The 24,889-nt window shown below is 43.9% G+C and overlaps 2 protein-coding genes and 1 long non-coding RNA gene across 4 annotated transcripts in view; 1 reads left to right on the top strand and 2 right to left on the bottom strand.

The window, feature by feature from the left end:
* The window catches only part of EDEM3 (ER degradation enhancing alpha-mannosidase like protein 3), a 36,962-nt gene extending 25,260 nt beyond the window's left edge, over positions 1–11,702 (bottom strand). Inside the window, exons 1-5 of one of the 2 annotated variants that reach the window (XM_082225445.1) lie at positions 11,387–11,702; positions 6,780–6,825; positions 2,995–3,095; positions 1,468–1,507; positions 505–617 (exon numbers count right to left, since the gene is read on the bottom strand). In XM_082225445.1, coding sequence (XP_082081571.1) covers positions 505–617; positions 1,468–1,507; positions 2,995–3,095; positions 6,780–6,825; positions 11,387–11,568 — 482 coding nt within the window. In that variant the 5' untranslated portion in view covers positions 11,569–11,702. The remainder of the gene's footprint in view (positions 1–504; positions 618–1,467; positions 1,508–2,994; positions 3,096–6,779; positions 6,826–11,386) is intronic. The other variant, XM_082225446.1, reaches the window with a different exon arrangement.
* The window catches only part of LOC309533919, a 34,740-nt gene extending 9,891 nt beyond the window's left edge, over positions 1–24,849 (top strand). Inside the window, exon 2 of the long non-coding RNA XR_014220530.1 lies at positions 24,668–24,849. This is a non-coding gene — a long non-coding RNA (uncharacterized lncRNA). The remainder of the gene's footprint in view (positions 1–24,667) is intronic.
* Positions 15,670–24,889, bottom strand: part of NIBAN1 (niban apoptosis regulator 1) — a 102,139-nt gene continuing 92,919 nt past the window's right edge. The window contains exons 13-14 of the mRNA XM_082225443.1: positions 21,015–21,126; positions 15,670–20,252 (exon numbers count right to left, since the gene is read on the bottom strand). Of these exons, the coding sequence (XP_082081569.1) occupies positions 18,727–20,252; positions 21,015–21,126 (1,638 nt within the window). The 3' untranslated portion in view covers positions 15,670–18,726. The remainder of the gene's footprint in view (positions 20,253–21,014; positions 21,127–24,889) is intronic.

The raw sequence follows: 24,889 nt of genomic DNA, 5'->3' as shown, positions 1-24,889 counted from the left end.
GTCTGTAAGGAAGCAGGACAGAAGGGCAAAAGCTCTCTCTCGCTGTTGTGCTTGAGCAACTTGCATTCAGAGGGCTGTTGCTTTGGGGCATAGAGGCAACATTTATCCATTGCTAGTTTTATATGTCTAATCCCCCTTGAAAGCCATCCAAATCTTAGGCCATCTCAGCTTTTAGGTCTTTAACTTATCTAGTCTCTATCCAAACATTTCCCACAAGTATGTGGGAAATGCCCACGGTATATATTATTTCAGCTATCAAACTTTCACCAAAGGACACTTCTAAGGATTTGAGAATGCAAGGTTGCAGCTAAGTGGAGATGAATGCAGGAAAAGCTAGAACTAAAACTTTTGCTGCCTGTTTCTAAAGGTAACAGGTGAACCATTTCTATTATTCTTAAACACTTATGGAACAGGCATATTCACCTCCGACTAAAAAGCAGCACAGAAAGTACCAGAACTCGACAAACTGAAATGTGGTTTATTTTCCTCTGGCATCAAACTTACCCAAGGACTCTTATGTTAGTTTCAAACACTGATACTACAATGTCGTTGTCTAAGTTAACATCTCTGATCACTTTTTTGACAGCCTCTTCAAACTCTTTGGTTTTATTTAACACCTGCAAAACAAAAATTAGCTGTAAACAATTTGACCCTCCCTGCTGTGAAATTTATTAATGAGAAGGTAATTACAGATATCCTCCCAAACCGGACAACTGACATTTTGGCAGGTTTCAAACTTCCAGTATATTACACAAGACCTGTAAGATCGCTTGGATCTGGGGAAACTGTACTCGTGGGAAACTGAACCTTACCTCCAGAGGTCAACTTATGTGGCTAAATAAACATATCAGGATTGTGGATGTTAGGCACATGATCAATTCATCATCCGATACATTCCACATACTGAGCTGGCAGCTCCACTCATATTTACCATGCCACTCACTGCTAAACCCACTTTCAGAAGTTTTGTAATGTCGCAATTAAGTGTGGGCTGAATTGCAAGGTGGGTGTAGGGAGAAGGGAAACTAACCACACTTATTTCAAAAGCACCCACAGTTCCTCCTGAGTCATCCAAGTCTGTGAGGGCAAAAAGAAATAGAATGTGCAAAAGAAGCAAGGAGGTGATGCAAGCAGGAAGAGATCAAGTACAAGTTGACAGGAGAGGGATAAGTTCAAAAGAGTTCCTGGTATGGAAGAGGAGAATGCGATATAGAGCAAGCAGGCTGGTCGGGTCTCACAGTATTAAGAAATACTCTTGTATTCTCCAAGGCTGGTCCTAAGTCTGAGACTATCAGGGAACCACTTTTTATTTGCAATACAATGCGGAAACTGTTTTTCTTCATAATAATAAAGGTCTCTAAAGCCATCTGATTAAAGTAGACTTAAACCATAGGTTACACACCCACCCACCAAAGAATTTACTTCCAAAAAATGGAAGTGCAAGTATAACATTCAGACCCAACTTACCACAAGAGTGTCCAAAGTATCAATCAGTGTCAGTGAAAACCTGAGTGGGGGGGGGGAGAAGCAAGCACAAGAACACATTAGAACCCAGTACACTTCATCTGTAGCGACAGCAAAACATCCAAAAAACAGTATGACATGTTATTAATAACAAAGAAGACATCAGTTTGAATGGAGAAGTTCCGGTCCTAAGGAGCCAGAACTTCATTGTGCATGTTTTCAGTGCGCAGGAGGAACAAAACTAGCGCTCTCTTCACGGTCCTCACACCTAGTGAAACAAGATGCTGTCTGCAATTCTTGTATTTTCTGTGTAGCTTCAAGGCCATTACACATTGGTACCTGCCCACTCCCAGACAAATGCTGCCACAGATGTCAGAACTCCACAATTTTCAGTATCCACTTTTTAGGCCAAAAATATGTTTACCATGTATTTGGTGTATGGAATTTTATCCAAATAAGTACAGTGGTACCTCTGGATGAGAATGGGATCCATTCCAGAGCCCCATTCGCATCCAGAAGTGAACACAACCCGTGTGTGCAGGTCGCGATTCAACACTTCTGTGCATGCGCGTGACGTCATTTTGACCGTCTGCGCATGCATGAGTGACAAAACCCGGAAGTAATGCACTCCGTTACTTCTGGGTCGCCACAGCGCACAACCCGAAAATACTTACCCCAAAGCTACTTCAACCCGAGCTATGACTGTACTACAAAGGAAGTAAGTAAAAAGGTAAAGGACCCCTGGATAGTTAAGTCCAGTCAAAGGCGACTATGGGATTGCAGCATTCATCTCGCTTTCATGCTGAGGGAGCTGGCGTTTGTCCACAGACAGCTTTCCGGGTCATGTGGCCAGCAGGACTAAACCACTTCTGGCACAACGGAAACACAACGACGGAAACCAGAGCGTACAGAAATGCCATTTAACTTCCCACTGCAGCAATACCTTCTGATCTACTTGCACTGGCGTGCTTTCAAACTGCTAGGTTGGCAGGAGCTGGGACAGAGCAACGGGAGCTCACTCCGTTGCGGGGATTCGAACCGCCGACCTTCTGAATGGCAAGCCCAAGAGGCTCAGTGGTTTAGACCATAAAGGAAGTAACCAACTCCAACTTATTCCAGCCATGAAGCAATATAGCTAGATGGAAGGAGGGAGTGGCATTGGCTTATGGCTCCGCAATACAAACTTCGCAAGGTGTGTGGCATGGGAGTAGAGCTTTGCTCTACCTTCCATAAAACCCTTAGTTTAAGCAAGAGCTGGTATGAACAAAAGCCTTCCCAAACAGATTCTGCTTATGCATTCTTTTGTGGAAAAAAAGGACTGCAGGGGCAGGCTCCACTTCCCAATGAAGATTCCATAAAGTGCCTGGGTCCAGGGGTTATTTCCACATTATTATATCCAAAGACTGTGGAAATGAATGCATCTGCCTGTGTGTTTCTTTATAAGGCACGTGGGGCTGTGTTTCTACAGCACCGAACCTGAAACAAGATTTTTGCTGTTTCACATAACTAGAATTATTTCGGAGTACTAACTTTCCCAAGGCATCATCCACATCTCCACGACTTGGTTCTTGACCACGAACTCTTCCACGGCAAGTTAAAGGCATGAGCTCGTCGGCTGGGTAGGCATGTTCCTGTTTAATGCAAAAAAGTGCAAAGAGTATGCTGAAATTTGGGGTACATTGGTGGTTAGGGAACAACAAAATGGACATGATTACTGAAACATACACATATAAACATATGCAAGTATACGTGTATTGAATACAAAACATAAGTTACCCAAGCTGTGGCCACTGTATTAACAATGAAGTTCTCCAAATAATACAGATACTGATGGATGAGATCTCCAAGTTTGTATCTCATTTCATATTTCTTTGGAAGCAAATAGGAGCATTTGCACCTCCTTAGAATCACCCCATAGAAGTGTGGAAAATTCAACATTGATGCAAGGTTACAAGCCCTGTGCAATTCTTTATAAAACCCCCAATGGAAAACAGCTATTTTTAGGCTGCAATCCTAACCCCATAGAACTCAGTGAAACATATATTCAACGAGACACGTATGGAATTGCACTGTTAACTACAGGCAGAAAGCTTCCTGTTATATACTGTGTTTAATAATGGGAACATCAGTTATATTTTGCAATGTAGCAGATATACCTTCAAAACAAAACAAAATTAAAGCAGCAGTAAAAATCAGCACTTTATGGCAGCCTGCAGAACATGTCACTATGAAACCATCTGATAAAGTACAAAACCATAATCTTGCTTGCCAGGTTCGCAAACACAAGAAACACAATTCGTTTATTTAATACCCTAGTATACGTGGCAAATACATATCCTTTTGACTTTAAAGCTTCCAGGATATGCCAAGTCATGCTTTCACATAACCCAAACATTTCATGCTACAAATGTAGAACAGAAAACCACTGTTTCCCTGCAAAAAGTACAATCCCAGCTCACTATGGTGTTTCCCTTCCACAAGAGAGGTTCAGTTTTAAAGTCTACCGAAGGACATTTCCTAACACCTTATGCACAAGCGACTTTGTTTGTTTGTTGTGTTTCTACACTACCCTTCATTAGAGGATCACAAAGTGGTTTACAATATAAAAAACTCAAAAATACATAACATAGTAACAAACAAAAACAACAACCTTCCAACACACAGTTTAAAAGGCCATAGAATTGTTTAATAATTAGGGTTCAAATCCACACCACTGTCTCAAAGACTGCATTTTATTCCTAAACACATAACAACAGAGCATCATTTATGTAAACTGTACATGTGTCTATGCACTGCGTCTACAAGTATTCACACGTAAGCAAGTATGCACATGTAAGCAAGACAGCATAAAGGCAAAACACAACCACAAACAATTAATAAGCTGCTATATGCACTTGTATTTTACATCAAGCAGTGTAAATTTGAATTCCATTGTTCCTTCTTCACAATAATCCCACACTCTAATTCAGATTCAGTACTTTGACCACTGTTGCTTATTGCCAAACTGGAGTGAACTATGTACAAGGAGATGGTATCAGCAGATTTAGGGAAACTCTGAAGTTTGCAAAAATATTTAGTAAAAAACATGGTTAGTAAAATCAGCGCCCACATAAAATGGATTGTTGAGAGCATAAACTGGACAACCAGAGGGTTGGGTTTTTTTGGAGGGGGTAGTGGAAAGGAAGGACTGGAAAATGAAGCCTAAACACCACCTAAATGTCTAGAGAGGCGACTTTCTGGTTTATACAGAGGAATTATTTTTATGTGTCCCCAAGAACAGAAGCGAAAATTATCCACATAAATAAAAGGACAGAGCCATGATTTTAAAGTAGCTGGGATGGGACACCGGTGTGCGCATTCTATGCTCAGCAGACATGGTGTGGCTGAAAACCTGAACAGTAGCAATTATCTCTGCAACATTTTGTTGTTGCAGAGGCCCACTTGAACTAACTACATGCTCCAAGTGCTTTCCATACACTGGGTCAATAATGTTTACCATACCCCTGTAAGAAGATTACTATTGCCCTCACTGAACAGAGGCGTAATAAAAAGAATAGTGGCTTGTCCTAGCATGTGGAGAATTTGTGGGATGAGTGAGATTTCATCAGGAGCTTGCTAGATCACAGAGCTTGCAGTCCCAGGTGCCTGCGCCATGCTATTTGTTATCAGAACATAAGGTAAAAATGTTATCAGAACATAAGGATACCTTATCAGAACATAACTTATCAAACTGCCCTTGCTAGCTAGGCAAACAGGTGTTTTCCCTTTGCCATAGTTCTCACCTGTAAAATGAGGATCATCTACATCACAAGGATCTTGAGGGGATAAAAATAGCATTCCTAATATGTTAAGTACTCTGCTAGGTTTTAAAAAAACTGCTATTGGCATTCTTTATAAGTTTTATGTAGATTAGTCAATTCTCACATCTATTAACTATAGAACAGTTAATAGACGTGAGACTTAGGTGTGTACAAGTAACTCTCAAGAGACAGCTATTTAAGCAGGTGCAATTTGCCCGTAGGGATAGCTCAGTTGGGAGAGCATGACTCTTAATCTCAGGGCTGTGGGTTCAAGATCCACATTGGGCAAAGAATTTCTGCACTGCCAGACTAGATGATCCTCATGGTCACTTCCAACAAGATGATTCTACAATCTATGATCTAAGTGGCGTCAGAAAGCAAATACAAAAACCCTGCAGTAATCACACTATCACAAATTCACAGATTTGTTGTATTCTATGGCTGAATTTTGACAGCACACTATGCAAACCATAGTCCATCACTTGAACTTCCTAATATTTACAAACTAAGGTTTAAAGCAGTTTCTCTGCGTTCATTTTCCTTCCAGCTGTGGAGCAACAGTCACTACTACAATTTAATTCAGATATCATGCCAAACTGTAAGGACATGCTGATCCATCTTAAACCATGTTTCCAATTTTAGTCTGCTAGCTAGTCTGTCAATACAGACATTACATCAAACCACAACTATGCTCTCTCAACCATGGTTTAGTGTAACAACTAAATCAGGTGCATAAGTACCGTATTTTTCGCTCTATAACACACACCCGACCATTACACGCACGTAGTTTTTAGAGGAGGAAAATCCATAGGCATGCCACCCGTAGGCATTTCCTCCATAACACGCACAGACATTTCCCCTTACTTTCTAGGAGGAAAAAAGTGAGTGTTATGGTGCAAAAAATACGGTACTTATAGCTGCAACATTGCAGCCCAAACTCAGAAGTAAATCCTATTAAGACTATGCAGAACCACAACCATATCCTGGTTGCAGTCTAGGAGTGTCACTTAACAGCAACTGAACTTGTTTCCATATAGGATTAGAACACAAGATTATAATCCTAAAAAATAAAATAATGAAATTCATCACCATATGTTTATACCTTATGTATCTCTCTCAGAATGGCCTGGTTCATACGTCACATTAAACCATAGTGTAAAACAAACTATGCTTCAATATGAACAAACAATATGTGGCTGCAAGTCTGACTTGTTGTGTCATCTGAACCTAGGCTTCTACTTTATTTCCCCAGAACAAACCACAAGCAGTGAGTGAAGAGCAAATTGTGGTTCTCTTCAAACATGCCACAAGAATGGGTTTTGACACTGGATTATTTGTCAGTGTCACGACGGCAGTAGGAGCACAGTGGGAACTTTGGAGCACCATGGACCAGAACGCTGCTCAACCACAGATATGATAGTTTGTTTTAAGCTATGGCTTAACGTGATATGCGATACACTGAGTCAAGGTAGAAGGAGGCAATTATTTAAAAGTACATATAATCATTTTACTCACCATGTAATTACTATAGGCATGATCAAACATTTCCACTACTTGATTCCTGCAGAAGAGACAAAAGCGAAAATGATTTAGCTGGTGAAGTAAAGCCTTCTCTTACCATGAGGTTTAAACAGAAACAATTCATCACATTTAGGTCAAGCAGAGCACTGTTGCACCAACCTCAGTCCACCCTCATTTGCCTGCCTTTCTTACTTTCAACCATACCAGGTTTGTGGCACTGCCTGTCGCTTTCTGCCTCCTGAACTGTTGCTCCTATAGACCTCCGTAGGGAGGATGGAGGCAAACCACTGCACCAAGGGAGGATGATGGAGCGACCACTGCACCAAGAGCTTTTAAAAGACTGTCAACATGTAGTAAACAAGATACTTAGACTCTTATCAGTCATGATTTGTCAGTTCGGGATATAAAGGAAAACAATACTACCTAAAGCTGCAATGTATTGTAAAAGACAAAGTATATTCAGTTAAAACCCAGCAAAGCAAATGATAGGGATGATAGCAGTTGTGGTTCAGAATATCTAAACTTCTAAAGGGAACCAGGTTGGGGACGGTTGGCAGAACTGAAAATACGGCTTGCAAAATGTAGGAAAAGATCCTTATTTCCTCTAATTACTAAAGAAGGCATAAGTGAAATGGTAAATCTGAAAATGGGATGGTGCAGCCCCACTTGGACTGATTAGCATAGCTTCTTGGGCCCTCCAGGGACTCAGCTAGATTGGTAAAGAAAAAGCATTTTATATGTGTTGTATATGCGATATAACACTGTGACACCAGATGGCGCTGTGGAGTCCTGTCTTTCCCTACCAGATTTCCCTGTACAGTGGTACCTCGGGTTACATACGCTTCAGGTTACACACTCCGCTAACCCAGAAATAGTGCTTCAGGTTAAGAACTTTGCTTCAGGATGAGAACAGAAATCGTGCTCCGGCGGCACAGCAGCAGCAGGAGGCCCCATTAGCTAAAGTAGTGCTTCAGGTTAAGCACAGTTTCAGGTTAAGTACGGACCTCCAAAACGAATTAAGTACTTAATCCGATGTACCACTGTATGGGCTTACAAAGCATTTAACTGGCTCACTTCTTTGACGTATCTAGATCCAGCCCAGCTTATTCACATGGCTTTTATTTCCCAGTGATGACCATAATAAGAATTTCAATAGGCGTGTCATTTTAATCCATTTCATCTTCCTATGCCCTGTACCTAAGAAGAAGTACTAGAAGCAAAACCATTTTGCCCTAGCTATTTTTCAGAATATGTTGGGAAAGTCTGTTGTGAACAGTAGCCACAAATAATGAACCAACACTGAATATTTGCTTAACTTGTCCAAGGTAGGAAGTGTGATGGATGGCATATTTCACACTGACAGTCTCAGAAAAATCCCACAGGTTATTGTCAGTGCTTCCACCTTTACCTCCTTTGCTTTCACAGCATGTTTTAAAGAAAATGCAGGAAACAGAAAACATTTGTAGCTCTGCTCTTTGTGTCCCTTCGCAATCCTGACATGATCACGTGCAGCATCACATGCCCTTTCTTTAAGTATCTGTCTTGCCCCCTTCCTCACCTTGAACAATAAATTAAAATATATAAACACCAAATAAAATATAAAAACAATTTGGAGCAAGAAATTTCATATATGAGCTTTTATTCCTTTATTTTAATAATTCACCTTGTCAGCAATCATTGTTCAATTTATGGACAATTCATTACTTCAATAGGGCACCGCTGCTGTGTATTTATCCAAGCATCATTTTAACCAATTCTATACCCACAATGGCGCTGTGGGTAAAACCTCAGTGCCTAGGACTTGCCGATCGCATGGTCGGCGGTTCAAATCCCCGCGGCAGGGTGAGCTCCCGTCTTTCGGTCCCAGCTCCTGCCCACCTAGCAGTTCGAAAGCACCCTTAAGTGCAAGTAGATAAATAGATATCTATTTATAGCGGGAAGGTAAACTGCGTTTCCGTGTGCTGCTCTGGTGCCAGTTCGCCAGAGCAGCTTCGTCACGCTTGCCACGTGACACGGAAGTGTCTGCGGACAGCGCTGGCTCCTGGCCTCTAGAGTGAGATGAGCGCACAACCCTAGAGTCTGTCAAGACTGGCCTGTACGGGCAGGGGTACCTTTACCTTTTATACCCTGATCATATGCATGTTTACTCAGAAGTCAATGAGATGCACTCCCAAATTGGTGTAAGATTTAGGCTGCTATCTTATGCACTTACTTCAGAGCAAGATTCACTGAATCATGAGGTTTACTTCCAAGTAAACATACACAGAATTGCATTTTACAGGAGCAAGAAATGCTTTTTATCTCTATCAGCTGGATGACACTTTTCATACCAGCTGCCAACTTGGCTGCTTAGCCAGCTGTACTGCTCTAGCAGACCAGGCTACGAAACAGGAAAACCCCAGTTCATGGGGTTCATGATTTGCTAAATCAGACCAAAGGTCCATTTACTCCTATTTCCCACAGTAACCCACCAGGATGAGCCTCAAATAGCTAACAACAGATACTTCACTCAAGATTAGACCTTCACTCCCCTTGGAAATGCTAACTTACTTTTCACGAACTTTCAGCTCAAGCACGTGTAGCTGTCTACTGTAAGCTAAGCCTCAACTCTTGTACAGTATATGCCTATGGAGATATATAGACAAATGAGCAAGTGCTCACTCCTCAAAAAAACAAAACAAAGCAAAACCAAGTAGCAGGAGAGTCACAAAGTACTTATAGTCTGAGTAGACTGTTCACCTCTGGAGAATTTTGCATAATGAAATAGAAAAGTCGTAAGAGGAAAGCTTACTTGCACCACCACCCAACTCTGAGTTGTACCTGGAGAATAGCCTTTATTTATAAAATGGGTGGTTTTGGTGGAGATCAAGACACACAGACTTGCCACTCTTGACTTGAAAGAAACCCTATTATCTCAGACTTCTGAATACTTACTGGCCTAGTCACCTATAACAAACAGGAACTCCCTCAAGGCGACCAGGCAGGGAGGAGAAAAGAGAAGCTGAGAGGAGGAAGAGAAGTGACCAAAGACTAATAAAACACGTTTACAGGCTACCAAGATGAGGGGACTTTATTTACAACACTTCCTTGGCCCTCTTCTCAACACACCTTGCTTTATCTTGCAGCCTGCTCTTTCTTTGTGACACACTTATTATTATCATTATTCCTCAGTAAAGCGTGGAGACGAGGGTCGTGGGTTCAAGTCCCATGCTGGGCGAAAGCCCAGGGGGTTGGGCTAGATGACCCTCGGGACCCCTTCCTTCCCAACTATGATTCTAAGAACGAAAGCAAACCATGTCAGGTTCCCCCCTTTTTCACAGACCACGAGACCCATGAACACGGAGACTCGCTTGACGCAGGTTCTCTCCTTCCTCGGAGGTTTTTAAGGGTTGGATGGCCGCCTGCTAGGAACAACTTGAGTTAAGATTCCTGCCTTGCAGGGGGGTTGGGCTAGATGACCCTCGGGACCCCTTCCTTCCCAACTCTGATTCTAAGAACGAAAGCAAACCATGTCAGGTTCGCCTTTTCAGGTCCCCCCCCCTTTTCACAGACTACGAGACCCATGAACACGGAGACTCGCTTGACGCAGGTTCTCTCCTTCCTCGAGGTTTTTAAGCAAGGGTTGGATGGCCGCCTGCCAGGAACGACTTGAGTTGAGATTCCTGAGTTGCTGGGGGGTTGGGCTAGATGACCCTCGGGACCCCTTCCATCCCAACTATGATTCTAAGAACGAAAGCAAACCATGTCAGGTTCCCCCCCTTTTTCACGGACTACGAGACCCATGAACACGGAGACTCGCTTGACGCAGGTTCTCTCCTTCCTCGGACGCTTTTAAGGGTTGGATGGCCGCCTGCTAGGAACAACTTGAGTTAAGATTCCTGCCTTGCAGGGGGTTGGGCTAGATGACCCTCGGGACCCCTTTCTTCCCAACTCTGATTCTAAGAACGAAAGCAAACCATGTCAGGTTCGCCTTTTCAGGTCCCCCCCCCCTTTTCACGGACTACAAGACCCATGAACACGGAGACTCGTTTGACGCAGGTTCTCTCCTTCCTCGGAGGTTTTTAAGGGTTGGATGGCCGCCTGCTAGGAACAACTTGAGTTAAGATTCCTGCCTTGCAGGGGGGTTGGGCTAGATGACCCTAGAGGTCCCTTGCCAACCCTAACAGCAGCTGAAAGAACCATGAGGAGAAGCCGGGCTCGGGCCTCGCCTCTCCTCCCCACCTCGGCAGGAAGGCTTGGGTGACAGGCGAAGAAAGCAGCGCCACTTCTTCCCTGACAGGGCGACCTGCCCGGGGGCGGAACAAGGCAGTTCTCTCCTTCCTCGGAGGTTTTTAAAGGGTTGGATGGCCGCCTGCCAGGAACTTGAGATTCCTGCGTTGCTGTGGGGTTGGGCTAGATGACCCTCGGGGTCCCTTCCGAACCCTAATAGCAGCTGAAAGAACCATAAGGAGAAGCGGGGCTCGGGCCTCGCCTCCCCACCTCGGCAGGAAGGCTTGGGTGACAGGCGAAGAAAGCAGCGCCACTTCTTCCCTGACAGGGAGACCTGCCCGGGGGCGGAACAAGGCGGGCCCCCCGCTCCCTCCCGCCGCCGTCGCTCTTACCCGAGGCGCCGCTTCTCCTCCCTGCCCATGGCCTGCGCGGCCGGGGCTGCCGCCAGCACCGAGGACGCGGAGAGGAGGCCCAAGGCCAGCAGTTTCCAGCCAGCCCAGCGGCCTGCAGAGTCGCCGCCGCCGCCGCCTCCGCCGTCGCTCCTTCCCTGGCCGCCAACCGCTACTCCGCTCATGGCGGCAGCTGCCTCGCTAGGCCCGGCTCTGTGCCATCCCCTCAGCGCTGGTGCTGCTGCTGCTACTGCTGCCGCCGCGACATAAGAAGGAACCGGCCCTTTTTTTTCCTCCCCCCCTCCCGCCCTTCTCCGTCGTAGCCAAGGAAACCGAGATCCGGCCTCTAGCCCGCTTCCGGGTTTTCCTTTCCGGCCACGTGACCCTCGCGCCGCTCGCCAGCCAGTGGGGAGGGAGGGCTGGCGTCACGTGGCGGAGGAGCCAACGCGCTCCCGGATGCATAGACGTGGCCCCGTCCAGCGCTGCGCGCGCAACGGACGCAGGAGCCTCTTTTCAGGCTCCGCCCCCGGGCTTGGACGTGACATGTCACGTACGGAGATTTTAAAAAAAGGGAAGAGTAGCCCATTCTTATTGTTCTGAGTGGGACTTGCGAGGAGCGTTTCCAGCGTTTCCCTCGGGGCGGAAATCAATAGAAGGAAAGAATTGTAGAGTTGGCTATAATTAAATAAATGGGATTGAGAATGTTAAGAAAAGTGAATAAGATGGACTATAATTGGAAATTGTTTTAGTTTAATCATGATATTGGAAAGCTGTTACTTTTAATTACAAGAAAATTCAGAAGGGAGGGATTTGAGGAAGTCAACCAAGATGTTTAAAAGGTTGGATTTGTGAAGAATTAAGTTTGTTGTTATTGTTTATCTGTTTATTATTCCCTTCCCCCCCTTCTTTTACTTTTTCTGTTTTTGTGTATCATTTTGCTTTGTGGTTGGTGTTATCATTGTGGAAAATCTAATAAAATTTTTTTTAAAAAAAATAAAACTGTAGAGTTGGAAAGGACCCTTTGTTGTTTAGTCGTGTCCGACTCTTCGTGACCCCATGGACCAGAGCACGCAAGGCACTCCTGTCTTCCACTGCCTCCCGCAGTTTGGTCAAACTCATGCTGGTAGCTTTGAGAACACTGTCCAGCCATCTCGTCCTCTGTCATCCCCTTCTCCTTGTGCCCTCCATCTTTCCCAACATCAGGGTCTTTTCCAGGGAGTCTTCTCATGAGGTGGCCAAAGTATTGGAGCCTCGGCTTCAGGATCTGTCCTTCCAGTGAGCACTCAGGGCTGATTTCCTTCTTCTTGCAGTCCATGGGACTCTCAAGAGTCTCCTCCAGCACCATAATTCAAAAGCATCAATTCTTCGGCGATCAGCCTTCTTGATGGTCCAGCTCTCACTTCCATACATCACTACTGGGAAAACCATGGCTTTAACTATAAGGACCTTTGTCGGCAAGGTGACGTCTCTGCTTTTTAAGATGCTGTCTAGGTTTGTCATGGGACGCAGGTGGTGCTGTGGTCTCTAAACCACAAAGCCTAGGACTTGCCAATCAGAAGGCTGGTGGTTCAAATCCCCGCAACGGGGTGAGCTCCCATTGCTCGGTCCCTGCTCCTGCCAAACTAGCAGTTCTAAAGCACGTCAAAGTACAAGTAGATAAATAGGTACCACTCCGGCGGGAAGGTAAATGGCATTTCCGTGCGCTGCTCTGGTTTGCCAGAATCAGCTTAGTCATGCTGGCCACATGACCCGGAAGCTGTACGCCGGCTCCCTTGGCCACTAAAGCGAGATGAGCGCCGCAACCCCAGAGCCGGTCATGACTGGACCTAATGGTCAGGGGTCCCTTTACCTTTAGGTTTGTCATTGCTTTTCTCTCAAGAAGCAGGCATATTTAATTTCATGACTGCTGTCACCATCTGCAGTGATCATGGAGCGCAAGAAAGTAAAATCTCTCACTGCCTCCATTTCTTCCCCTTCTATTTGCCAGGAGGTGATGGGACCAGTGGCCATGATCTTGTTTTTTTTTTTGATGTTGAACTTCAGACCATATTTTGCGCTCTCCTCTTTCACCCTCATTAAAAGGTTCTTTAATTCCTTCTCACTTTCTGCCATCAAGGTTGTGTCATCTGCATATCTGAGGTTGTTGATATTTCTTCCGGCAATCTTAATTCCGGTTTGGGATTCATCCAGGTCATCTAGTTCAACGCCTTGCAATGCAGGAATCCCCTGCCCAATGTGGGGCTCTCATGACCCTAAGAGCCTCATGCTCTACAATTTGAACAGTCCACACAGAACTCTCCTCGGAGGTTTTAAAGCAGAGGTTTGGATGGCCATGTGTCATGGTTCCTGGACGATTTAGTTGAGATTCCTGCCTTGCAAAGGGGGTTGGACTAGATGACCCTCGGGCCCCCCACAGAAACTACAGTAGTAGCAGAGGGGGGGGGAATTCATGCTCTTTCTAACTCGGGACTTATTTGATATCAATATTATTCATATTTTATATTTAATAGCCCTCTGATACTAGTTCTTTTTTCCTCTCTCTCTTATCTATTAACAAGCAATATTCTCCCCAGAAGGGAGGTGCACTGTTCCTGGAGGTACAGTCATATCTCGGGTTACAGATGCTTCAGGTTGCGCTTTTTCGGGTTACAGACCGCTGAAACTCAGAAGTACCAGAACGGATTACTTCCAGGTTTTGGTGGTCACACATGCGCAGAAGCGCCGAATTGCAACCCGTGCATGCGCACTGCGGGTTGCAAACGTGCATTCCGCACAGATCACGTTTGCAACCCGAGAGTCCACTGTACTGCAATACCAGGTCGATGCATGGAGTGGATGGATCAAGTCCCCATTCCATCTCCCAGCTCCAAAAAGACATTTAATATATAGTCTCTGATACTAGTTCTCAGCGCTGTACTATTTTGTTCTCATGATATTGCAAGGTTTGGGTATAAACATCACAAAGTTTGCAGTTGGTGGAAGAAGATTGGAAAAAAATTAAAGACTATTTGAAGAAATACTGTAAAATTAATGAATGTTAAAATAATGTTGGAATGGAAATAAGTGGTTTTGGTAATAAGGTCAATAAGAATATGCAAATATAGATCGTTATATGGATGGAAATATATAGTTATAATAGGTTAAGATACAGAGCAAAGATAAATGAAAGAGGGTAAGGATTTGCTGAAAGGATTTTGTAAACAGGAATACAAAAAGGGGAGGTGTGAGGAGGTCAAGGAAATAAGTAAATGAGCCTAAAGATATTGAAAAATTGATTTTTTCTTTTTTAAACTTTTTTTTTCCTTTTTCCAGCCAGCTGTTTTTTGTATTTCCCTTTTTCTCTTTTAGGTCCTCTTTTTGGTGTTTTTCTTGTTATTTTTTTCTTTTTTTGTGTAATCTGTGTTTATGTGTAATCTTTGGTATAGTTTTCTTGGTTCTTTGAACCTATGTTTGTTGTAAAATTTTAATACATATTTTATTAAAAAAAAATAAACATCACAAAGTTTGGGTGACTTGAGAGGATGGTTTGCAGCAGCCTTGGGATGTAGTCTGTTGTTGATATTGCAGGCTAGGGTTCTGAACAAGGCCAGTTTGCAAAAAAAAAACACAACAAAAACTGCCCCCACACCAGGCAAATCCAGCATCAAGCTGCAGCAATTGCTCAGTTCTGCAACATTCCTTCTTCAGCCACTCTCAGAGCACCAATCCAGAATTCAATTGCAAACTACTGCTGTACTCGCATTCATGAAAACCTATTGCATTGTTAAATGATTTTTTTTTAAACACAACTAAGATTAGTTAGAATGACTAAAAACTCTTGCATTTATTATTTACTCGATGACAACTATGGTAGTTTTGCAAATTGAGGTTGGAAGTCGACATCGATCAATTGCAGCTGCTGTGTTAGTAAAGTGATCTTCAAATATGCAATTTTTGGTATCTGGAATGACAGTTTGAATGTCTCGATCGCACTGAGTAGTCATTATGAATTATTAGGTGCAAATTTTATGATAGAGAACACCAGAATATGAGAGAAGCACCTTCTAGCATAGTAAGGCAGGAATGGGTTGTGGGTGAGCAATTTGTAGACTGCTCTGGACTGTTCAAACTGTCAATTTTGACCATGACTCAGGACAGACATTATTTACCAGTAATTTCCACACAAAAATATTAGGACTTTTGGAGCACGACCTTTCTAAAAAGTACATGACAGCATGAAGAAATTATGTGACAGATCTAACATTCCTCATACGTACCAAATCACATTTTAAAGAAAAGACGCAATGGAAGAGATAGTAATGTTTTATTTCGGCTTAAGTACTTGAGAAAGGTTAAAAACATTACACTGTGTTTCATAATTTATCTGTTCAGAAGAGTTAATCAAATGAAATAAAGAACCTACATAAAAACCCTGACACCTGGGACATCCTGCCCATGGGAAAACAATTACATATTAGCTGTTGGTTTGATTTTTTCTTAGAAAGTCAGCTTCTGAATTGGCAAAACTGGGAGGGTGGGGGAACACAACTTAAAATACGAGTTGGTTAGTCCAATAACAAACCTCCAATGAGAAAGATTAAACAGAAGAATTAAGGATTTGCCTTTTTAAGGCTGCAGTGCAAGATTTGCTTCATTAGAAGGAGGAATCATGCCAAACCAAAACAAGTGGGACTCGTTTCCAAAGAAACAGAGTTAGGATTTGATTACAAAATAAGCTTTACAGAGCTCCAGTTCCTGAAACCGAACAGGGAAAGCAGAATGACAGCATGTATTGTACACATCTTCGTAAGCCAGAAACCAAAGTTTATTGTGAACAAGCAGTATTCTGGTGCATAACTGCATGGTCACTCCTGATCTCCTCCTCCCCTACTGTAAGCTACAAGGCATGTTCTTTGGAGTATTGTGATTCCCAAACCTGGAACTGTGACTTGTTTACAGAAAAAGAAAACCACAATCCCAGGCCTTACTTTCTGGAAGAGGACACTCTGCAAATGTGGGGGAAATGGAATAATATAGCCATGGATATAAAATATCTCAATAGTAAAGCACAAATGTTTGTGACAGCAGAAACAAAATTACAGGTGTATGCAATTCAGGCATATTTAGGCAGCTCACAAACGTCCGCTAAGAGATCGAGGATTCCTAATATTTAAGGCTGCAATCCTATGTTCACTTGCCTGAAAAGAAATCTGGCTGAAATTGCTTCTCAGAGGACAAGTGTAAAAGTTTCTAGTTCTCAGGATAAAAGTGATAAAATGTGGTGTATGATAAAATGTGGCGTCCATCGTTTTAAACCCTCACTGAAATGCTCAACTTTCATTACGTTCAAATCCAGATATAAAGGTTCTCCAAAACAATGGCTTTTCAGATTTCTCATATCTGATGTGAATATAAAATATACCGTACACTAACTTATATTTTCACCAATGATAGCTTTCATCTCTGCCATGTTCAAGATATGCAAAGTCAATTAAATGTCATTAAAATATACAAATTAACTCCAGTCCACCTTATGACACATTTGCAATATGGTTCTTGGGGTTGTTTTTTAAGTTGCCAACTCTTTGCACTCGTGGGTCTACCGCTCTTCAACTGAAGTAACTTTTTAATGTCCCCTTGAATTAATCTACTGGTGTTGCCTATGTCAAAAACAGACAATTCAGTGCTAGTTCCATCAGGTCCTGTTATTTTATTTTATTTTATTCTTGCATCATGGTAGCGATGCCAAACTTTTCAGTGGGTGTATCAAAGACTAAGAGAGTACCACACATCTGACACAAGTTTTCTGTGCCACTTTGATCCTCTGCCCTTGCGAGGCCCTCCTAATTCACTCCAGGCATGTCACAAGATCCCTTTGCCTATGTCACTTGAGGCAAAACACCCCCCCCCCCCACACACACACACACACAATTTTGGGCATATTTACTTGGCAAAAAAGAATCACTAAAAATATGTTAACGATGTACGTTTCTGAATCTATGCTAAGGATGAAATCAGCTTCATAGGTGCTACCTCTTAATTTAGGACCTTTGTTCTGGTGTATTATTTGTTATCCAGAAAGACTACATTTTTACCTTGGTTTTAAACAGCCGAGCTGGCATATTTAACCACAAAACTAAGAGTCTCAGAGACAACTTTAAGCTGCCCCTGCTTCTAGGATATCCCAGGACCCCTCCCTGGATTTTCCACTTGACTTTTTCTTTTTTTATATAGTAAATCTCCAGACCTTTTATTTATAGAGGTACAAGAAAAAATATGCAGGCCATTTTCTACTCAATTGCTCATTTAAAAAAGAAGCCTGCTTCTGGCTTCCAGCATTGTGACCAATAAGAACAAAGGCATTTATTGGGGGGAATCTGACATCGTGCACATTTTCCATGTCTAAAAGATCGGAATAAATTATGTAATGTAACAAATATGCATATCTCCTTATTTTGCATAATATATGCATTTTTCATAATGCTGCTCTTCTTGGTATAGAACGTAGATTGTTGAGACAGAATTTTTTTATTTTTTTATTTTTTTAATGGCCCTGGCTAAAGCACCTAGCTGTAGACACGCGTTACAAGTTGCTGTAAACATCTGTCATTTTCTTTGGAAAGAAGGTATAAAGTGCTCTGCAAAAGGTGCAGAAGAATAGGATAGAGAAACCTGCCCCAACTATTCTAGCAGTTTTAAATATATCAACCACAACTATGAGGAATGGAATCAGACCACTCCACTGTCAAAGTATCTGCCAAATGGGGTGGGGGGGTGGGGGTGGGAATCTGCCAAAGCTTTTAAATACAGATGCAATCATTCAGCTATAGCAAAGGTCAAAACTACATGCACAACTATGTTGTGCAAGACTCCCATAAGCAAATCGTTTCACCCCGTCATTTGAGATTCCCCAGCGTTTTCTTCTTAGCATGTTTCATGCAGATTTTTACTCTCCCTTAATGGTTACTTGATTTGATCAGGTCCTTGTAAGTTCTACTGACCCTTGGCTACAGGTCTCATTCCCGTGAGAGGGTCACCGGCCTCAATGAATATATTCTCAGTTTTAAAGCAATTTCAAATGTTGAATGAGTCCTGTCGCTGACAGGTCACTCAAGTCTTCACCCCTTTGGTGAGAGCAAGTAGTCTTTGGAGGCCAGCTTCCAAGTTGTGGGAACGAACGACGAACAAGAAGTAGCAAGTGGCAGAGGAAAGATGATTCAGACTATCAGCATTCTCAAGGAGCTGGAGATTCAATATGTACGAGTGCTCTCAAATAGGATTTGAGAGTTTGAATAGACCTCTCTTTTCTAATTTTAAGGGTACACCCTGCAAGGATGGGCTTTAGATAGCCAAGATAACCTTTTTCATTTCTCAGACTGTGGCTCAGGACAGTTGCCCCCAATATCTCCCCTTCTGTCTTTCCCCCCTTCAACTGCATCTTCTGCACTTGGCAAAGGCACACTTGCTTCCTTCAAACCTTCCTCCTGAGCAGAGCTGAAGCTTTTGGAGTCTAAATTCACTGACACCTCCGCATCGCTACCTTCAGTCTCTTTGGCTTCTGGAGAAACTGGCAGATTTATTGACGCTATTGCCAACTTTGCAATATTCAAAATGGACTCCTGTGCTTCAGCAGAGCAACCCGGGAAGGAGAGAGAATCCACTTCGGTCAGAACAGAATGAAGAGAGGGGACTTCTGTTTCCGGCAAGCCAGATCCTGGCTCATCAACATAATGCCCTGTTTGGAAATGGTCATCCACTGGGACTGACTGAAGAGAAGGAAGCTCGTCTCTTTCCTGGTCATGCTTTCTAATTTCAGCATGTTGTTCTACCTGTGACTTCTCTTCTATAGGGACATGAGGAAGAGGGGAAAGGTCTCCTTCCCTCTGGCCAGATTTTCCACTTTCAGCATCTGGCTTTGTTTGAGATTGGCGATCAGGGCTGTCACTCTTCACATCCGTGTACCATACGCTGATCTTTGTCTCAGACTCTGCCCCTGGGCTAAGACCTAGTTCTTCACACACCTTGGAAGGATCCGGGTGAGTAATGTAGCGTCCTTCCCCTGAGACACTTGTCACGTTTATATAATCCCCTTCCTCACTGGGTGGAAGGGAAATTCTCGTCACGTTTATATAATCCCCTTCTTCACTGGATGGAAGAGAAATTCTTGTCACGTTTATATAATCTCCTTCTTCACTGGGTGGAAGAGAAACTCGTGCCATGTTTATATGACCACTTTCTTCACTGGGTGGAAGAGAAATAGCTGTTGTGTTTGTATCGGCAGCTTCTGTGCTGGGTGGAAAATGCTCTTCAGAAGGTTCATGCATCTCATCTGTTTGACATTCCTCTACGTTCCTTTCCTCTTCCTTATCCTTCGTTTCTGCAGATTCCTGTGGCGTTAGAAGCCTAGTTTCATGAACTTGTTCCTTCTTCTCAGACGGAGGATCTGGCGGCAGTTCAATAGTCACAGTTAGCAATCTTCTTATTTCATCCACACCTCCAAGAACCGGAAGCTTTTCCTCTTCCTCGGATACCTTATTTTCACTTTCTGTGCTTCCACCCAAACTTGTTTCTACCACAGTGGGAAGCTGTGGCTCCACCCTCTCTTCCCTTCCTCCAGTAGGAATGCTAGATAGAGTACCGGAATTCTCTTCACTTTTGTTCCTAGCCTCGTGGCATCCATCCTGAGCCAATTTTTCCGGGCCGAACACTTCATTACTCTGAGTGTCAGTAGCCAATGTCTCTATCAAGCTGGCAGAAGGCTTCCTAGCTGGGCTGGCTTGTGCTGATCCCGAAGGCGTCTTTAGATCACTCAGACTGGAAACACTTTCACAAGGCAAGTGCACTTCCTCATAAAGGTTATGTTTCTTCAAGTGGGCAGCCTCTTTTATCACTAAGCAGGAAATAAACAAAAACAAAAAAGTGGGGAGAAAAGAAATTCAGCCGAAGGATGTGGAAGGGTGGAGAGGACAGTAGGAAAACGACACACAATCCTAGAAAACTCAGGAGGTGGGGATTGTCCCTTCCCAAATAAATTGTTGATCTTGCTGGGTTTCTGTCCTTGAATCCCACTCGTGAATAAGCTTGGCTAAGTCTAGAGAGCAGAGGGGACTGGCAAGAGCTTGACAGAAGGTAAGGGGGGACACAAAGGCTCCTGCTGGTTGTGGTTGCGAGAAGTAGGTCATGGGCGTGGGCCTGGTGGCATTGAGAGCTGGGTGGGTGATAAGGCATGGCTTCAGGAGCCTAGACTGTCTCCCCACCCCACCCCCTGAAAAGTTCAGCCTGTTAGGGGGGAGATTAAGGGTCTGGAAGACATCTTAGAAGATGGAGCAGAGTCGTTCTGTGTTGCTCCAGAGGGCAGGAGTAGAACCAATGGGTAAAAATGACAGGAAACAAGATTTCAGCTAAAGATTAGGATAAACTTTATAATGGCGAGAACTGCTCAGCAGTAGGGCAGCCCATCCAACTCTCTAAAAGCTCTGAGGTTTCTTTTTTGGGGGGGGAGGGTGGAACCCGTAGAGTCAGTAACCATCTAAGGAGGACCACCATCTAAGAAGAAACTAAATGGATAAAGCCAAACTTCCTCTCTCGAAAACGGCTGCCAGTTTCTTACTTCGCAGGATTATTAGCGTTTTGTCACAGAAAGCGAAGTTACCTTTGAGGGCTTCGTCGAGCAAAGTTTGCAGCAAAATCTCTTCGTAGACGTTTTCGACTTGGATCACATTGTTGTGCTCGGCAAAAATGAACTGCTCGTATTTCTGGAGCTCCTGTGGGGTGAGACACAATGTCAAGAGGATTAAAAAGGAGCACGTCCCGACTGCAGCTAATCAGAGTTCTTCCTGCATGTGTGAAAGAGGCCCAACTTAGCTCTGTGCCAAAAGAAATTTCAGAGGGAGCGGGCGGATTTGCAGGAAACAGTGAGCAAGCCAAGGGAGCAGAGTTCTTTCCAATGAGGCAAGAAACCCAATATATGACAAGGCTGTATATTGTCTCCCTGCTTATTTAACTTATATGCAGAATTCATCATGTAAAGGCTGGGCTGGATGAATCCCAAGCCGGAATTAAGATCGCCGGAAGAAATATCAACAACTTCAGATATGCAGATGACACAACCTTGATGGCAGAAAGTGAGGAGGAATTAAAGAACCTTTTAATGAGGGTGAAAGAGGAGAGCGCAAAATATGGTCTGAAGCTCAACATCAAAAAAACGAAGATCATGGCCACTGGGCCCATCACCTCCTGGCAAATAGAAGGGGAAGAAATGGAGCCAGTGAGAGATTTTACTTTCATGGGCTCCATGATTACTGCAGATGGTGACAGCAGCCACGGAATTAAAAGACGCCTGCTTCTTGGGAGAAAAGCAGTGACAAACCTAGACAGCATCTTAAAAAGTAGAGACATAACCTTGTCAACAAAGGTCTGTATAGTAAAAGCTATGGTTTTCCCAGTAGTGATGTATGGAAGTGAAAGCTGGACTATAAAGAAGGCTGATCGCCGAAGAATGGATGCTTTTGAATTATGGTGCTGGAGGAGACTCTTGAGAGTCCCACGGACTGCAAGAAGATCAAACCTCTCCATTCTGAAGAAAATCAGCCCTGAGTGCTCACTGGAGGGACAGATCGTGAAGCTGAGGCTCCAATACTTTGGCCACCTCATGAGAAGAGAAGACTCCCTGGAAGAGACCCTGATGTTGGGAAAGATGGAGGGCACAAGGAGAAGGGGATGACAGAGGACGAGATGGTTGGATAGTGTTCTCAAAGCTACAGGCATGAGTTTGACCAAACTGCGGGAGGCGATGGAAGGCAGAAGTGCCTGGCGTGCTCTGTCCATGGGGTCACGAAGAGTCAGACATGACTAAACGACTAAACAACAACAAGAAGAAGAAACCCAGAGCACTGGCTCTAGTTTGGTATCATTTGGCAAATACAGCAAACAAAATGGACAGAATCCCTAGACTAGCTCAAGAACATAGTGAGCCTGGAGATAAGTCTGTACTAATAACTACTCTCCATCTCTTTTATCGGCTGCTTTCATGCCTCCTTTGTAAAGACAGCTACACCATCTGCATCTATTTCTTACCATCTTTGCTGTAAGGACCAATACTGGCAGAATTCGGCTTATGGCTGACCAAATTTATTGGTTGATAACATGGTAGATAGATAATGTAAGGAGATTTATAATTTCATAACATGCAGAGAATAATATGTGCTGAGAAAACAGAGAGAGGAGCTGAGGAAAGTCTGGGGGGGAGGATTCGAGGGGGAGAAGGGGGGGAATAATGAATATGATATGTTTTGATAATTTGTTGTGTTGAAATTGCTAATAAGAACATTTTTTAAAAAAAGAATTCAGCTGATGGCTCCACAAGGGGAAACGACAGGCATTTCCCGCCCGCCCCGCCCCCGCCAAGCTGTACACTTGCTGCAAATTAGACCCATCCGTTGTCCACACATTCTCCTTCGCAAAGACTATTATCGGGGGGGGGGGGAATGGAATATGCGAAACAGCAGCTAACTAAGGAAAGACCTTGTTATGTATTGAGTGGAATAGGATCCAAAATGCAGCAGTCTGATTGGTTCTAGAATAATAGACTCCAGAATGCAGAAGTCTGATTGGTCCACAGGAGCCAACCAATCCAGCTCCAGGTGGAAGTGAATCCGCAGCCTGATTGGCCTACAGGTGAATCCTGGAATTAGCGAATCATGTGGAGCCCATTGTGTAAATAATGTATATAAAGCAGACATTCTGGGGGAACTTCCATTCCTCCTCACCACTATGAGCTGAATAAAGAGCATGAAATCCACTCTTGACTCCGAGTATATTCCAGACCTGTTCAAAGGTAAAAATCATAGAGTTGGAAGGGACCCCAAGGGTCATCTAGTCCAACTCCCAACAGTGCAGGAATCTTTTCACCCAACATGGGGCTCAAACCCACAACCCTGAGATTAAGAGTCTCATGCTCTGCCGACTAAGCTATCAAGCCACCTTGTGGGCTAGCAGTGTTGTGCAGCAGGCTGCCGCTTTTAAAAAGCTTTCACAGAACTTATTTCAAGAAGGGCAATGGAGCTTATTTCAAGTAGTTGTTCTTGCATTGCCAGGGGTTGGACTAGATGACCCTCTGTGTCCCCTTTCCAACTCTAAAATTCTATGATTTTATATGTGCTTCTTGTGCCTCCTGCTTTCACCCAATCAGATCTTATGCACCCCTCCATGCAAAGGAGATTGGAAAATGCAAGGAAGAGAAAATCCAAATGAATCAATTTCCTGTGTTGCCCATAGCTTATCATTATGACCAAAATGGCTCATATGTATGTGTGTGTGATATTATCCTTTCATATGGCTTCATCTATGTCTAGATCAGTGAAGATTCCCACCTCCAACTACCCTTGGATCAATCACTACAGCTTGGTCACGGAATATGTAAAAGGGAAAAGGGAAAGGATCCCTGGACAGTTAAGTCCACTCAAATGTGACTATGGGGTGCAAAGGAGCCAGAACTTCATTGTGCGTGTTTTGAGTGTGCAAGAGGAGCAAAGCTAGCGCTCCCTTCATAGTCCTCACACCTAGTGAAACAAGATGCTGTCTGCAATTCTTGTATTTTCTGTGTAGCTTCAAGGCCATTACACATCGGTATCCGCCCACTCCCAGACAAATGCTGCCACAGATTTCAGTAATCCACAATTTTTAGTATCCACGTTTTAGGCCAAATGTGCAGAGGTTTACCACATATTTGGTGTATGCAATTCCATCCAAGTAAGTACTACATAGGAAGTAAGGTAAAAAGGTAAAGGACCCCTGGATGGTTAAGTCCAGTCAAAGGCGACTATGGGGTTGCAGCATTCATCTCACTTTCAGGCCGAGGGAGCCGGCGTTTGTCCCCAGACAGCTTTCCAGGTCACGTGGCCAGCAGGACAAAACCGCTTCTGGTGAAATGGGACACCGTGACAGAAACCAGAAAGCACAGAAACGCTGTTTACCTTCCCGCCACAGCAGTACCTATTTATCTACTTGCACTGGTGTGCTTTCAAACTGCTAGGTTGGCAGGAGCTGGGGCAGAGCAATGAGAGCTCAGCACAGCATGGGGATTCAAACTGCTGATCTTCTGATCGGCAAGCCCAAGAGGCTCAGTGGTTTAGCGCACAGCGCCACCCACCTTTATAGCTCCTGTGAGGCCACAGAATATACAGGGTTGTCAAAATGTGAAACTCGTCTGCTTATATGGCTGTGGTCAGGAATACTGTTTGGGGTACGGCGCAGTTGCCCCTCTTCATCCTACACTCTGTTGTTGGCCAGTGCCAGACTACAAAGGTACAGTGGTGCCTCGCAAGACGAAATTAATCCGTTCCGCGAGTCTCTTCGTCTAGCGGTTTTTTCGTCTTGCGAAGCAACCCTATTAGCGGCTTAGCGGATTAGCGCTATTAGCGGTTTAGCGGCTTAGCGGCTATTAAAGGCTTAGCGGCTTAGCGGCTAAAAGGCTATTAGCGGCTTAGCGGCTTAGAAAAAGGGGGGGAAAGGTGGAAAAAAATCGGA

Source organism: Podarcis vaucheri (assembly GCF_965113315.1).
Source record: "Podarcis vaucheri genome assembly, chromosome: 6".
Classification (NCBI taxonomy): Eukaryota; Metazoa; Chordata; class Lepidosauria; order Squamata; family Lacertidae; genus Podarcis; species Podarcis vaucheri.
The sequence above is the reverse complement of the archived record's forward strand: the minus strand, read 5'-3'. Positions and strand labels throughout refer to the sequence as shown.